General features: G+C 40.9%; 1 protein-coding gene across 6 annotated transcripts in view; it reads left to right on the top strand.

Annotated features, from left to right (window-relative positions):
• The window catches only part of STIM1 (stromal interaction molecule 1), an 86,551-nt gene extending 70,411 nt beyond the window's left edge, over window positions 1–16,140 (top strand). For 2 of the 6 annotated variants that reach the window (XM_085885058.1, XM_085885063.1), the window contains exons 9-13: window positions 74–244; window positions 4,820–4,920; window positions 9,337–9,575; window positions 12,860–13,058; window positions 13,789–16,140. In XM_085885058.1, coding sequence (XP_085741184.1) covers window positions 74–244; window positions 4,820–4,920; window positions 9,337–9,575; window positions 12,860–13,058; window positions 13,789–14,353 — 1,275 coding nt within the window. In that variant the 3' untranslated portion in view covers window positions 14,354–16,140. The remainder of the gene's footprint in view (window positions 1–73; window positions 245–4,819; window positions 4,921–9,336; window positions 9,576–12,859; window positions 13,059–13,788) is intronic. The other 4 variants (XM_085885060.1, XM_085885062.1, XM_085885061.1 and 1 more) reach the window with 4 other exon arrangements.
• The last annotated feature ends 223 nt before the right edge of the window (window positions 16,141–16,363 follow it).

The raw sequence follows: 16,363 nt of genomic DNA, 5'->3' as shown, positions 1-16,363 counted from the left end.
AAGTGAGTGTTTTTAAGGGAGGAGGGATATTTTCAAAACAGTTATAGTGGTTGGGTACTGTGGTGTTGGGCAGCAGGTACGACTGGCTCTGCGGAAGGCAGAGATTGAGTTGGAGAATCTAAAGCGAAATAATATTCCAGAAGGTCTCCAACGATGGCTCCAGATCACACACGAGGTGGAGGTGCAGTACTACGTAGTTAAACGGCAGCTCGCAGAAAAACAACTTGCTCTCGCCAAGGAAGGGGTAAGATCCTAACGTGTTTGTTTGTTTTTCTCCACTCGTGTTATTAACCTATTGAGTACTTGTGCAATATACTGTTTTGGTGAAGATGAATATGAAGGACCTCATGTTTGTCTCCTCTTTACAATTTCCTTTGGATTTGTCCTCATTGGTTTGCCAATCGGGACAATCCACATGTTACATTCACAGCAGTGAAGGTGAAAGGTTGTGTAAATAAAAATAAAAATTGACAAAAGGAAAGAAATAGGGGAGTTGAGGGTAGGCTGCCATTTTAGCTCTCGTAGAACCTCTGGCCTCCCCTCACCAATGTTTGGTGTCAATGGTAACATTATAGCAGTTAACATTGATTGTGTCAGAAGGAGCTTGTACATAAATTGCATGCAGGAGAATGGCATTAGTTTGTGTCGGTGTAATTTTTTTGTAAAATTCAGATTTTGTGAAACATGTTTCCCCTTGTAAATAAATAAGGGTTTGAGCTCAGCATATTGGAGTTGCTCAAGTTTTTATTCTGCCAGTATAACCAAGAGTAGTACAGAGGATGGGGTAGAAGTGGGTTGAATAAGATCAAAAATTAGGAGCAATCAAGATATTGCAGACCATCACTGGGTCTTATTTTGTATGGTGTAGTTTGTGTGGCATTTGACGATGTAGGTTTATATTCATAGCACTCATGCAGCGTACAAACAGACCTTTTTGGTTTTATTGCATACGATTCACATTCCAACCATATGTATGTTATAGATGTACTCACATTCTTAATGGTCTGTACGTTATAGACATATTCACATTCTAATTGTATATACTTTATGGAAGTAATCTGTTGAAAATAAAATGTGTAATCCATCAGATGGCGTTTGTGACCATTATGTACAGACAGACAGACAGAAACAGACCCAAATGCAATACTTTCTGGTGAGGGCAAAAAGAGCTACCTGCTGTTGAAACTAAATAATTTTGGGCCACAGATGAAGCCAGGTTATCCTGTATGCTGCTATTCCAAGTGTAATAAAAAAGTCCAATTCTAAATCATGACGAAATCAAATTCTTATATGTATATGTATATGTATATGTATATATATATATATGTATATATATGTATATATAAATGTATATATATATATATATGTATATATATATGTATATATATATGTATATGTATATATATATATATGTATATATATATATATATATATATATGTGTATATATATGTGTATATGTATGTGTGTATATATATATATATATATATATATATATATATATATATATATATATATATATATATATGTATGTATGCATGCTTTGAAGTTTGTTTACCTTAACATATTTTTTATATATATATATATATATATATATATATATATATACACACACACACACACACACACACACACACACACACACACACACACACACACAGTCATGCGCCACTTAACGACGGGGTTACATTCTGAGAAACGCGTCGTTAAGCGACGTCGTCGTTGTGCGAACATCATTTTTTTTTTTCGTTTTCGAACATCGTACTTACACAAACCTAGACACCGAGGCTATATGGTATATCCTATTTTCGTTTTCGAACATCGTACTTACACAAACCTAGACACCGAGGCTATATGGTATAGCTTATTTTCGTTTTCGAACATCGTACTTACATAAACCTAGACACCGAGGCTATATGGTATATCCTATTTTCGTTTTCGAACATCGTACTTACACAAACCTAGACACCGAGGCTATATGGTATATCCTATTTTCGTTTTCGAACATCGTACTTACATAAACCTAGACACCGAGGCTATATGGTATAGCTTATTTTCGTTTTCGAACATCGTACTTACACAAACCTAGACACCGAGGCTATATGGTATATCCTATTTTCGTTTTTGAACATCGTACTTACATAAACCTAGACACCGAGGCTATATGGTATATCCTATTTTCGTTTTTGAACATCGTACTTACATAAACCTAGACACCGAGGCTATATGGTATATCCTATTTTCGTTTTTGAACATCGTACTTACATAAACCTAGACACCTAGGCTATATGGTATAGCCTATTTTCGTTTTCGAACATCGTACTTACACAAACCTAGACACCGAGGCTATATGGTATATCCTATTTTCGTTTTCGAACATCGTACTTACACAAACCTAGACACCTAGGCTATATGGTTTCGCTATGTGGTTTCCAGGTCAATCACTCGACGTGACCTCTTACTGGCAATATCAGCAGTGGATATTGTACGCTTAAGGTCCATGATGAACAAAACAACATGAGATTAGATCAAGCACACGGAAAAATGATGCAATCAAGAGACGCGGTAAACACGAGATGTACAGTAGAACAATGCTGCGTGACACGGCATGCTGTTTTACAGTAAACTTTTTTTATATAAGTAGAAAGAGTACACTCTAAAATAACGATAAAAAGTACATTATAGTAAATACATAAACCAATAATATTATTGTTTATTATCATTATCAAGTATTATGTCCTGTACAGTACATCATTGTATGTGCTATTTTTATACGACTGGCAGCGCTACATCGGCTACATCACTAGGCGATAGGAATGTTTCAGCTACTTTTTTATTTTATTTTTCCAGAGCTGGCAGATCCGTCGTATATGTGATCTGTCATTGCCCGGAACGTTGTTAAGCAGCACATGAATGTATATATATATATATATATATATATATATATATATATATATATATATATATATATATGTATATATATATATATATATATATATATATATATATATGTGTCTGGAATTCTACAGGAGGGATGCGGCACCATTTTTCCATGAGAAAGTCGATGAACTCACACCTTTTTGATGGAGGTGGAAAACGCTGTCTCGGGCATCGCTCTAGATATCCCATAAATGCTGAATTGGGTTCAGATCTGGTGACTGAGAAGGCCATGACATGTGGATAACATCAGTGTCGTGCTCATGAAACCAAATGTGCTCTGTCGATTGTCATCCTGCAAGACGCACCTCCCAGCCAGAAAGAAATACTACAGCATACGTTGAAGATGATCATTCAGTACCATTAAGTAGCGATTGGCATTGACTTTGCCTTCTAAGGGAATGACTGCACCCAAACCATGCCAGGAAATGCACCCCACAACATTACATAACCACCAGAACCCTTCACTGTTGGAACCAAGCACTCAGGGTTACAGACTTCTTTAGGTTGGCGTCACACGTGCACTCTTCCTTTTGTTAAGAACATGGTGAAAGATGATTCATCTGATCACATCAGATTTCTCCACTGCTCGGTAGTCCAGTGCCTGTGGTCTTTGCACCACTGGACTCGCAAATGTGCATTGCCAGGTATGATAAGCACTTTGTGCACTGCAATCTGACTGGTATTGCGCTCTGTGGAGTTCTCAGCGGACCGTTTTTGATGAAACTGGCTGCTCACATCCCAGCTTAAAATTTTCAGTCAATTGATTTGCAGTTGCTCGCCTGCTTTGCCTTGCACTTCAAATTCATGGATATCACGATCCTGGAGTATGCACTTCTGCCCACTGTTGCCCTTTGCTGATGATGTATTTCCCTCGGAGTTCCATGCCAACATCACCTTCAACAACATTGCTCATGAAACATCAGCAAGTTGAGCTGTCTTTGTCAATGAAGCTCCTGCCAAATGTGCCCTGACAATCACCCCTCTTTTAAAGTCACTGAGGTCTCCGCTTGCAGCCATAATTTTTGGCAACCAGGCCTGTGCAGCATTTTTATACATGATCCTACGTATGCTGGGATGTTGTTTGCTGAATTAACACATGAGCCACAACCGTGTGGAAGCTGGTTTTCAACATACTACAATACATATATTGCAAGACTGAAATAGAAACTATTAAATGTGGTATCGTAAGTGTGCTGTGTAAACATTGTGTGACTGCTTACATGGCTTAAGGCATGCTTTTTAGTATGTATTTATTGCTTACAAACGACAAGAGCCATTTCAAAACATTTCACGTGTTGTGACCTTTCCTTGCCAAACTGCTCACAGAAAATTTCCTGTCATAGTGCCAAGTAGTAATACCAACCTTCCTTGCTTGGTGGCAGTAATGCACAAGTGCTGCAACAGTCACAATATTGAGCAACGGACTAGGCTGAATTGCAGGCAAGCCTCCCCTCCCCCCACCCCAAATGTGTACGCACATACATCGAATTATAAAACTTAATTTTATTTGCTGGGAAAATCTCGACGAGATTCATCAGCTTATGACACATTTTGGTGGACAATTCCCCTTCAGATGAAACCACACAGGTGGGTGAATGTCGTCAGGCCTGGCCAGCCACTTCGTGAAAAGACAAACAATTGGTAGTAGTAGATTTTCCTTATTCTCTTCACTGCCTCACTACATTACTTTATATTTTATATCATCATTGTATAAACGTGAACTTTCATGTTCATTCTCTGTTCACTTCCTCACTAGGTGACCTTGTTTTTAATAGTCAAGGTTTGTGTCAATATAATATCATCTTTCCTCTCAAAAGTTGCTGATGCACCTTCCTTGCACAATCACTTTATTCCCAAACTTGCTGCACTGTTACTTTGCAGGCCGAGAAGGTGAAGAAGAAGCGCATGTCCTTGTTTGGAACATTCTACGTGGCACACAGCTCATCGTTGGATGATGTGGATCATAAAATACTCGAAGCAAAGTTAGTAACTAACTTTGACATTGCTTGTCTGTGGATCTGTTTTTAGTTAATGGAAGGACTAAAAAAAACAAGAATTGGGAAGCATGACTTGGAAAAAGTTGGACTAGTCGGTTGCTGATGAGACTTTTGTTTTAATCTTACTCACCTGGGCAGTACAGTATTTTTGTGCCCATGCCAAGTTGCCCTGAGACGTGTATGAGTCAACTGCAAAGTGTGAAATGATTCAGTGGGTAAACTATTTTTGGTGAGACAGGCAGATTACCTACTCCTTGAAATCAAGTTATTATTCGCCAAGGAGATAATTAATTTTATTCTGAAATTAACATTCTGTTGCTGACATGGTAATTCTGAGACCAGGTTGTGAGTTACACAAGCTCTGAATCAAAATCCTTAATTTTCTGCGACTGTTAACTGGATTTGAACCTTTTCCTACTTTCCTTCATGCTCTTAATCAATCTTCCCTCCACTCTATCTGCAACATCTGTCTTTGTTTGGTAGAACTTGGGATCCATAAAACCCCTGTCTGCAACAAGTATGTGTTCATGATTGTTAACCCCTCTGTATTCACACAGCTCGCATCCTCTTTCCTCTGCCCCCCCTTCGTCCCTTATATATATATATATATATATATATATATATATATATATATATATATATATATATATATATATATATATATATATATATATATATATATATATATATATATATATATATCCACCCATGTCCTGCCCTCCCACTCGACTCCTATCCCTCCCCCTTCTTGAGAGTGTGGATCACTGATATTCAATGTCTTCTTTCTAATAAGACTGATGTCCATCCAGGTTAATGCTGCAGTTCCAAACATTGTATAGCCTGGTGTTGGCTTAGTGGTTTGCGTGGCTGGCTTGGGATCTTAGGGTCCTGAGTTTGAGCCCCGTTGGCCACTGAATTAACACCAGGTGGAGTTGACTCAGCCTGTCATTCTTCCAAGGTCGGCGAAATGAGTTTCAGTGTACTGGTAAAGGGGCACAGCATCAGCGGCACAGCCATGCTTCCAAGAAATGATAGCTACCATGGCAGCCAAGCTGCCAAACACAAGAACAGAAACATTGTATGTTTAACAGAAATGTCTTCTTTCTAATAACACTGATCTCCATCCAAGTTACTGCTTCAGCTCCAAACATTATGTTTACACAAATTTTCTCTTCTCACAGGGTGTCTCCAATTTCTCTCTTTGGCTATTCTCCACCATCCTGGTGGTGATATTGCTGTCTCCATCAATCACTCCATTTTTCACTGTTCGTTGTCTGCCACAACCTTTCCTAGCCTTCTGGCATACGTCTGACTGCCCATGCTTCACCACAACCACCTAATGTTTCTATTTGTGGTGCACTCTCTCTCCCCGATGATGATGACTCAATGTTTACCTCCACCACCAAAGGTGGACGGAGGTTATGTTTTCACCCCTCTCTGTCTGTTTGTTGTCTGTGAGCAGGAAATCTCAAAAAGTTGTGCACAGATTCAGACGAAATTTGGTGTACAGGTTGGGTGTGTGACAAGAACAAATTGATTCAATTTTGGTGAAAACCTGGATCTGATTTATGTATTCTTTTATTTATTTTTTAATACAAGTGATTGTTTCACCATCGAGAGACGAGGCCAAAAACGATACGTAGCTTTATATTTCAAAAAGTTGTGAACGGATTATGACAAAACTTGGTGGATGAGTTGGGTATGTGACAATAACAAGCCGATTAGATTTTGGTTCAGGTCCAGATACAGATCCGGCCTATCAGTGAGAAACAAAACGTAAACTGTTCAGCCTGGCTCAACTATGCGCTCCACCGAGTGCTGTCCTAGTTTCCTCTATTTCCACTAATGTGGTCCTCATCTGTGGCAACTGCAACAAGTATAGGTTCACAATCTTTAACCCCTTTGTCTTCAACCTGCTCACATCCTCTTCCCTCTGCCCCCCCCCCAACCCTCATCCACCAGATCAAGTCCCACCTTTCTCCCGAGATCCCATACCTCCCCAACTCTGGTCCTCATCTGTGGAAAATTCAACTGCCAGCCATGGCATTGTAGCTGAGGCCTTCTGTGACTCAGTGGGTCTGACCCAATCTGTAGATCTTCCAGCCTGTATTTGTGTAAACGGTATGTCCTTCTGAGTCTAACTGCCAAGGACTGCAATCTGTTTTCTCCCAAAAGGATTGAACTGCTATTTCCATAGCATATTGATTGTGTGGGAATATTTATCTCTCTCATGCAATGGTTTATTCCACCCCATCTTCTGCTATCCTACCCCTCTTCTTGGCTCTGGTCCACTGAATCCTGTGGTGAAGTGGTTGTGGTCAAGCATCTTCCTTTCTCATAATGGATTACTAATTGAGGCAAATTTTAGGTCATTTCTGTAAGGCCCGTAACAAGTGTATGTCCATCCTGAGGCATGGCAGAAAGATTGTCTTGCTAATGTTGTCTGGACTCTCCAACCAGTCTCCTTCCTCAAAGTCCTGTTCATGCTTTGCCAAGTCCTTCTCTGGTGTATGCTCTCTTTTCATTACCTCGCTCTCCTCAAAGGTCCTCATCTCAGCCAGAAACTCCTGGGCTCATAACATAGCAAAGCTGATAAACCGGCCACAGATTGGGTGTCTGTCATCATTCCTTCATAAATCAGAACTACTCATGACTTATAAGGTCTTTGTCTATGGAGCACTCAATAGAGTAATGCTCTCCCCTCTGGTCTGGCACCCGAGCATCACATCTGTCTCTCCTGGGATCTATAGAATCCAAAGCAATCTATCTTCCATGATGAGGCTGAAGTTAAAGCTTAAGCCTGTTGGTTTCCTCACATCTTGCTTCCTCTCCAGCTTCTTCATGGCAAAAACGTTCCAGTAATGCCTTCCTGGTCAAACTCCCGAAATCCAAGGTCACTGCACACGTCTACTCTTCTCACACTTGCAGAACCTTCTTCCTGATCTTGTTCAATATCACTCTTACCCCCAGGACTTAAATTAGGCACTGCATGACCATCTCATGTCATTCCACATCCCTCCCTGCAATAATATCTACCGCCATTCACTTTGTACCTCACCCATCCCTCTTAGTTGTAGTTTACTGTGTTTCATCCCACCTTTGCTTCCATTTATGAATTCCCTTTGTTGGAGCACGGAGGGTTAACCCCTGAAACGTCAGCTTCTCCTCTCTTCGCCCTGCAGTTGGGCATACCTCGATCAATGTCCCGTTGCTTTCATCCATCGTTCTGTAACACTGTGCAATCTGACCCATTTTGGCTGAATATGTTTTACTGAGTGCAGATTTTCTTTCCTGATCACTCACCGTCTACGTCTTTGAAAAACTTTAATCAGAGAAGAGGCTGTGTATTGGATTTGTATCGAGTTGGTCTAAATTATTTCCTGGAAAAAGCAACGTCACACTTTGCCTCTCTTTTCAATATTTTGTCATCGGAAGGCAGAACCTTTTCTTGAGGGTTAAAAACCATATCTTGTATATTTTAAATCCTTCTCTGATTAAATGAATGGTTTAATATAACCATAATTATGTTCTTGTAACTGACACGATCATGATTCTTACTTATTCCACTCGTATGAGTTACCGCATTTGGCTCAGTCATTGACTGCTCGTTTTCAAACTCTTTTGGTTTAAATAACGATCGTCACATTGATCATTTGATCCCTTTTGTTTGTTTGTAGCATCATTGTAGAAACCAGGCAGGACAGCTGGCTTTTGTTTTCTTCGATAGTCAAAGCTGAATGTACCAGCAAATAGTATAGCTGCCATGAAGGTAAGGTTCCAACCCATCGCCAAGAGGGAGGGGGCATCAAAATGTTAGACATGAGCTTTGTTTGCTGAGAAATTATATAAGTTGGTGGTGTCTTCTTCAGTTGTGAATATGAATCTTTCCAACTGCAACCACTTTTCGATGCATTTTGTACTCTGAAATGCTATACCGGTATACCCATGTGTGCCCATATTACGAGGAAGGCTATTTTAATGACAATAAAAGTTCCTTAGTTGGAGTATGGGGCTGGCAGATGACTTGGAGGTACGCACACTCACCTCTGAGCTATCTAGCCTGGGTTTGAATCTCGACGCGGCTATAAGCCGTCATCCCAGTGTTTCACAGGCAGGGTGATCCATCGATGCGTGTGCCGTTCCTTGGATGGACGTTAAATTGGGCGCCCCATCTGCCGGCATTATTTGGTGGATGTTAAAGATCCTACATACTGTGTTCTTCACGGCGAGTTGGCGAGCTATTGCCGGCACCATGAACAAATTGCAACCATAACTGGTGGGGAGTGCCGATGCTCTGTAACAGAGTATGGTACATCATAATCAGAATTTTGATGATGATAGAATTGCAAGTAAAATATTGCATGCAACTTTAATTTTTTTTACTCTTTATTTCTTACCCAGGAAAGCATTGGGAGAGGTTGCCAACACATTGCGAGAACGCCTACATCGGTGGAACTGCATTGAGCAATTTTGCGCTTTTCCCATCACTACAAACCTTGGGTTGGGAGCGCTCACGGCTGCCATGGCTGAAGAGACCGGGTCCAATGCTGTTCCCCAAACGTCCGTGACCAGCGTTACGCCTGGCTTTCACCACACTTCCAGCTGGTCATCCTGCCCACCGACTATTTCATCAGATGATGGTGAAAAAGAGTTTGGAACACCTTCACTGGCTGTACCCCCACCGGCACAGTGGCGTTCATCATGAACAAAATGTGCAATTGTATCTTGCGTGCTCCAAAAATACACCTCCGTGTGCTTACTTTTGCTATGGAGAGTCAATTCACCATTGCAAAGGTTCAGATAAAGTAACTTGCATGAACAATATTTTCAAGAGTACAATTTTTTTTTTAGCAGACTTTAAAAAAAATTCCTGCAACAAGAAAAAAAACTTTTAAATATCGGTTCACCTAAGGCGTAAGGATGGCAGGATGGCCTGGAGGTACACACACTCACCTCTAAGTTGTCGAGCCTGGGTTCGCATCTCGGCCAAACTATAAACTGTCACCGGGTGATCAATCAATGTGTGTGCCGTTCCTCGGATGGACGTTAAACTAGGCATCTCGCTTGCCGGCATAAGTTGGTGGATGTTAAAGATCCCTGAACAAATCCCAAATTCCTGCCCTGACTTCCTGTGTTGGAGTGGCGACCCATTAACCAACGTTCTGCATATAGTATGGTTCATGATTTGATACAAGGAGTGCAGGGAAGTATAATGTTAAATATTCTTCGGTGAAAAATGAACATTTTTGCTAAAATATTGGTGAGCAAATTGGAAGGGGTTGACGGGGAAGACAGCTTTTGTTTCTTTTTCTGCACATGATATTAAGTAGGGTCTGTAATGCATACAGTAACTACAGAATTTTCAATCCTCCCACTTATGTGTACCCACGTGTATTGGAACAATGACACCATGAATTAAGTTCCCTTCCACTCCCAATGCAGAAATTAAATGATGATGTACACATCAATTCCTTTGTCCGCTAGTTGTATCCTTGCACGTAACAAAGCTTATAGCTCAGCTAGGTCGGTAGTTCGAAATTGACATGGACCTTTTATTTGACAAAATCAAAAATTACAGGGAAGTTGATGAGACTTTTCCACTCTGTCAAGGTATTCTTCTGCTACATGCACACACCTGTCCCATCAATGAGGTAGCACCTTGATACCATCTAAGTAGTCATCTATAATTGGAAAGGTAGCATTCTTTGAGCTCTGTCGCAATTGCTATACGAGTTGCCTTGTGATTACACTTTGGTACTCACCTTGCACAAGCCTGGTGTTGGCTTAACGGTTAAGGTGGCGGACTTGAGATCTTAGGGTCTTGAGTTTGAGCCCTTGTCATGCCGATGAAATAACACCAAATGGGTTGATTCGGCCTGTCATCCTTCCGCGGTCAGCAAAATAAGTACCAGCTTACTGGAGTTTTAAGCTATTCAATTATCCTGCGTCAGAGTGGTGACCCGTCCAGGACTGTACTCAGCCAATGAAATTGCATTAGCAGCCCTTTGTGCCTCATGGCATGAATGCAATGGCTGGTTACTCACCTTGCACTCGTTGAACTTATTAATTTTCAAGTGAAAAATGATTATTTCCAAACGTCAAAGACTGGCATCAAAGTCTTCTGCAATACCACTTGGAGTAATTCAGTTTCTTCAAAATCATCTGTTCAAGACACATGGTGTTAAATGACAGCACTTGGTTGCACATGACAATGTTCATGATCACTCACTATTTCAGACACGTTTTTGGATTCGCTGTGGAATTTAAACGCACAAGTATGTGAAAGGTGTGCATACAAATAGCGAGACACTCTTCTGTGAATTTCAGCTCCTTTGATGCTTTCCTTCACTTAAGTTATACAGCTCTGTTCAACAGCGCAGGAGTTTGTTCCAGTGTTATCGTCACTTCCTGTATGACTTGCCGATCATTGCACAAAATTTCAACGCTGAACAACTATATTACGTGTTCAAATTTCTCTTTTTAAGTCCACGTCAACATTGGAATGCCCTCGTACATATAAAACGAAAGGCATGAAGACACTACACAAGTTCAAGTGTAAAATGTGGGGGGAAAGCAGGGGTGGGTAAGAAACAACACATGAAAAGGCTTCCAGAATACTTTGCCATGTACTCTCAATGAGGCATAGGCAAAGACACTAACTGATAGGCTATTTAGCATAAAATAAATTAGCTCGTATGTATGTTTATAATCTTATCACTCCTTACACCTCAACAAGGAAGCCACAGTTACAATGACAATCCTTTGGTAGTTCCTCGATCAAGATTTATTCATTAATTAATTAATTTATTTTTGGTGACTGAGAATTTTTTTATATATACTCTTCAACTCTATAAACCCTGGTGTTGGCTTCGCGGTTAAGGTGGCTGGCTTGGGACCTGAGAGTCTTGAGTTCAAGCCCCTGTCTACCATTGAATTAACACCAGGTGGGGTTAGTTCAGCCTGTCATCCTTCCGAGGTCAGCGAAATGAGTACCGGTCTACTGGGGTAATAACTATTCGGGGTAACCTGTGTCAGAGTGGTGACCCATACAGGACTGTACTCCTTGCCAATGAAACTGCCTCAGCAGCCCTATGTGCCTGTACGGCACAAAAGGAATGTTATTATTATTATTATTTTATTACTCTTCAACTCGGGATCTTTCTAGATTTTAAAATGTATATCTTCATCAGCTCCTTTTTAAGTTTTCTTGAAATCCAAGCGTTTCTACAATTGTTTTTGCTTGTGTCGTCAACAGACAGGGTGATCCATCAATGTGCGTGCCGTCCCTCAGATGGACGTTAAACTGGTGTCTCATCTGCCAACAATAGTTGGTGGACGTTAAAGATTCCATGGTGTTCTTCTCGAAGAGAAGGCAAGCTATCGCCGGCACCATGAACAAATTACAAATGCTTGCCCAAACTACTTAATTTCATTGTCAGGGTTGGCCAGCCGTTTCGTGAAAAACTTGGGCCAAAAACTTCCCCCAGTTAACCCCACAAACATGTGGGAATAATTTTGTCTGTAAAAGAAAGAAGTAGTCGTGGAATCCTCATTATCGAGTCACATCCTCAGTAAAATAGTATCACTGAATGTCACTTGCACCGGCTAAATATACACTGCCTCTTGTGATTATTTTTTATTTTATTAATAATAACAACCATGCAATAAGTGATAGAGTGAAATGCTTTGTTGTTGAAAAATCTTGATCCATAACAAAAGTTTAGTATATTCGTAGCATGTATACCCAGTACATTGCTGAAATTTTTTTTGGAATAACCTATTTACTTACCGATGAAATAGAAATTTCAGATACAGTTCGTCAACGGTGATGAAATGTTTATTTTTTTTTTAAATTTTTAGTGATGCATGAATCCATGAACTGTTATAAATCGATTTGTATCTCCATGTCCAACCCTATTCTCAGATGGTTGTCCTGGCACCTCCATCATGCACAATCCTTTGAGCAGTGGCTCTGTTTACTCTTTGAGGTCAGTGGCCACTTCTCCAGCCTTTGGCTCAATGGATGGAGAAATCTCACCGAGCCATCTGGCTGCCACCAAAGCACGCTTACGGCTAGCTCATCCTGTTGTGGATGATGGAGTGATCTACTTTTATTCTAACAAGTGTGTGCACAGCTTCCTTTGAATAAGGCTTTCTGCCAACCTAACCGAACATCGAGGCTTCCTCTCTCCCTTTTCATTGAAATGTAGTCATGCATGTGCCACATGCTCTTACTGTTTCAACTTGCACCTTTTGACTGCTCTAATCATAGTCTTTTACCATTCTCTCCAGATGACGCCATCAGTGCAATTTGCACATAGGCCACGTGACGCTTGATTTGAATAAATGCATGATGAACCCTTGATTACTTTTAATTATATCGCCAAAATGCCTTCCCCCTCATCCTTGTATAGTAGTTGCAGTATTTAAATGCAATGCAGGAATCCAGGGTGCTATGCTCGCGAATGATCGTTATTGAGCACCTGCATTGTGCAGCGAGGTTAATATTTGGGTGAAGAGGTAGTGGATATTGGTGACTAATGATAATTCCACAAGTACTTGTTGGGTCATTATGCTAATGCCTTGTGGAATTCATCTTTCAGTGTAAAAACTACCTCCGGTAGTACAGCTATAAGGCTGGGTATTCATTCCAAAATACTCAGTCTTAGGCTTGCTCCAAACTGGGAGAGGATCTTTTGTATAACAATTTCATCATCCTGATCATGTCACTTTCGCACTTGTTTTTCCTGCTTTTATTTATTTATTTGTTTTCGCTACCTCCTAAAGCCCATCGTTCTTGTTACATTGGTTTAATAATCAATTTATCTTTGAACCTGCCACCTTCTCCCCCAGCAGCGATGACGTGGCCATTTCAAGTGAAGACAACACCTCCCTCCAACAGTTTCCTTCTGCCACCGTGTCTGAGCCTGAGGCCGTTTTGATATCTTCCAAGACTTGTACAACTGTACAACTACCAGACAAGACTTGTACACCTACTGGCAATGGCACCCATGCTGAAAGCGACTCCAGTGGTGGAACTAGGAACGGATCGATTAACCCATGGACTGTGCGCTCCAACACATTGCCCTCGATGACAAGGGAGCAGAATGGTGTGCCAAGAATGTCTGTGGCTGTACGGAGCATATCTGGCGAATCTCCGTTGTCAGTTAAACAACAAAGGGAAGACAACATTGGACAGTTGGGTGGCAGCAACTCACATTTGAATAAGCGTGGTAACGGTGCCACGCCAAGTATCACCTCGGTAATGGCGACTGTGAATACAGGAGCACCACCTGACGTGATTCGCAAGTCGCCAACTGCTTACGATGATGGGACTTCGACCAGTGAGGAATCAGAGCCATCAGGGATACGTTCAATTCGCAGCAAGATCCACAAGATTATCCGGAAGAAGAAATGAGACCAGCCTGACTTGCCTGGTGGACAATAAATGTGACTCCCGGGTTGCACGAGATGTGCTCTGATCATCTGAATGGCTGCCAGTCCCCCAGCACCAAGTAACGGTGACTTGCTCTTCATTTTTGTTCTGAGCAGCAAATGGATGCTGCCGAGGATAACGCCATAAAGAAAGTGGCTCCTTGGTAAATGGGTCAAAATCCCATACGTTGCAGTCATATTTTGTCCTCCAGTTGTTGCATTTGGAGCGAGGATTTGATTTCCCTTGCCATCTCTCACGGTATAATTTGACTATGGTTCATGTTTATTTTCAGTAATAGCTAATCTTAATGGTGTCAAATACGTGATCATGGGTTGACGTTTCAAAACACCTTTCCTTATTCCATAAAAATTAATTACCTGCAAGCTGCTTAACCACATTGTGTCAAAGGCACAGGAAGCCAGGGATTAAAACAACATGGTGGAGTTTACTTCTTAAACCCACTTGAAGAGCTGTTTGCAATAACATGTTCTTAAGGTCTTATTTATACTTTTTCTGTCCAAGTTCTTCACTTTAAGTAGATTTAAAAACTGTTTACTTTTCCAAGAGTGTACAAAACCTTTTGGGTCACAAGTTTAGCCGAATTGTATGCTGGGAAGAAGAAAAAAAAGGTGGTTCGACGAAAGAGGAGTCTGGGCGGGAGGGGACTGTGAATAAGAAAAGTATGCTTTTGAAACAGGATTTTGAATGGTCTTTCTTATCCTTCTGTTATTTTTATTCTTGGCTTTTGTGAACTTTTTAAATGTTGCTTCCCACCCAGGCCCCACCCCTCCATTTTCAAGGAATGTTTTTCAGCTACAAATTGTCTCCTTTTCTGAAGCTTTATTACTGCTTGGTAGGTTCCGTTACGAGTCCCACATTTAGGGTAGTGCGATAATCGACGACTCTCGCATTTGCCAGCTTGTTTACATGTGCACCGTTTTACAAATGATCGATGTGGTACTCAGAGTTAACTACAGAATGTTGTAAACAAGTTTAACTACTACTTTTTTTTTTGGTTTCGTCTCCATCATTTGTTTCGGCAAGGAATGTATGCTTTTGTGTTTTCTATGGTATGCTCAGTGCTCAGTGAAATCTTGACAATACTGTGGGGTTTACAGGGTTGGGGTCTGTTATTATACCGACAACCATGCAGTGAGCACTCAGCCATTCCTCCATCCGCTTATGGTGTGATGGTTGCTTGTTCATGTTACAATTTGGATGGAGACTTTGCAGTTTCCTGTTGTCCAATGCAAACTTCCTTTGAACAAAAAGAGGAAGTCACTTTCCCATCTTTAGAGCAATGAAAGACTACCTTTGCTATGCTTACCCCAACCCCCCAACCTTTCCAAAAATTGGAGGATGTTTCTTGTGGACACTGTGTCAAAACAAACTGGATCATCACAGTTTGTTCTGAAGAATGACAGTGCATGAGGCAGCCCCGATCACAACCGACATCGACCCTCCACGTAGTATTGCAACTGGCCACCTCAAGAACCCATACAGCACAAACAATCGCGCTGCCATTTCTTACGTTTCTTCGCATGTTTCCAAAGACTATGCAAAAAGGATCCAGCGCTTTTGGCTGTTTCGTTCTACCCATTCCTTTGTCTCCTCTTTACTATCAGTATGCATGTCTGTCTCATTCCTCCTGTTTATAAAAAGTACATGAGATGTATATTTTGGAAGAATGGTTTGGCTTTTGCACTCGAAAGGTCCGGCTGTTTTGCTGCAGGTTCGGGTCTGTCATCCATAAAGGAACTTGAATAATTTTTTTTTTTTTTGTGATTGCTAATTTCTTTAGGCATTCGGGCACGCAGCTCATTGAATTGCCTGCCTTGTGGTCGAAGATGTCGCGAAAACGTGTGGGAGGAAATATTAGATCCAGACAATATTTACAAACAATGGCTTTATACAAGCAACATGTGTATAATACAAGCATACACATTGCACAACCCATATACAGAAGCTTCAAGATGGCTACGTTGTAATAAC

Source organism: Eptatretus burgeri, chromosome 6, assembly GCF_056783735.1.
Source record: "Eptatretus burgeri isolate ZD-2024b chromosome 6, Ebu_testis_v1, whole genome shotgun sequence".
NCBI classification, from domain to species: domain Eukaryota; kingdom Metazoa; phylum Chordata; class Myxini; order Myxiniformes; family Myxinidae; genus Eptatretus; species Eptatretus burgeri.
This window is presented reverse-complemented; position numbering and strand designations above follow the sequence as displayed.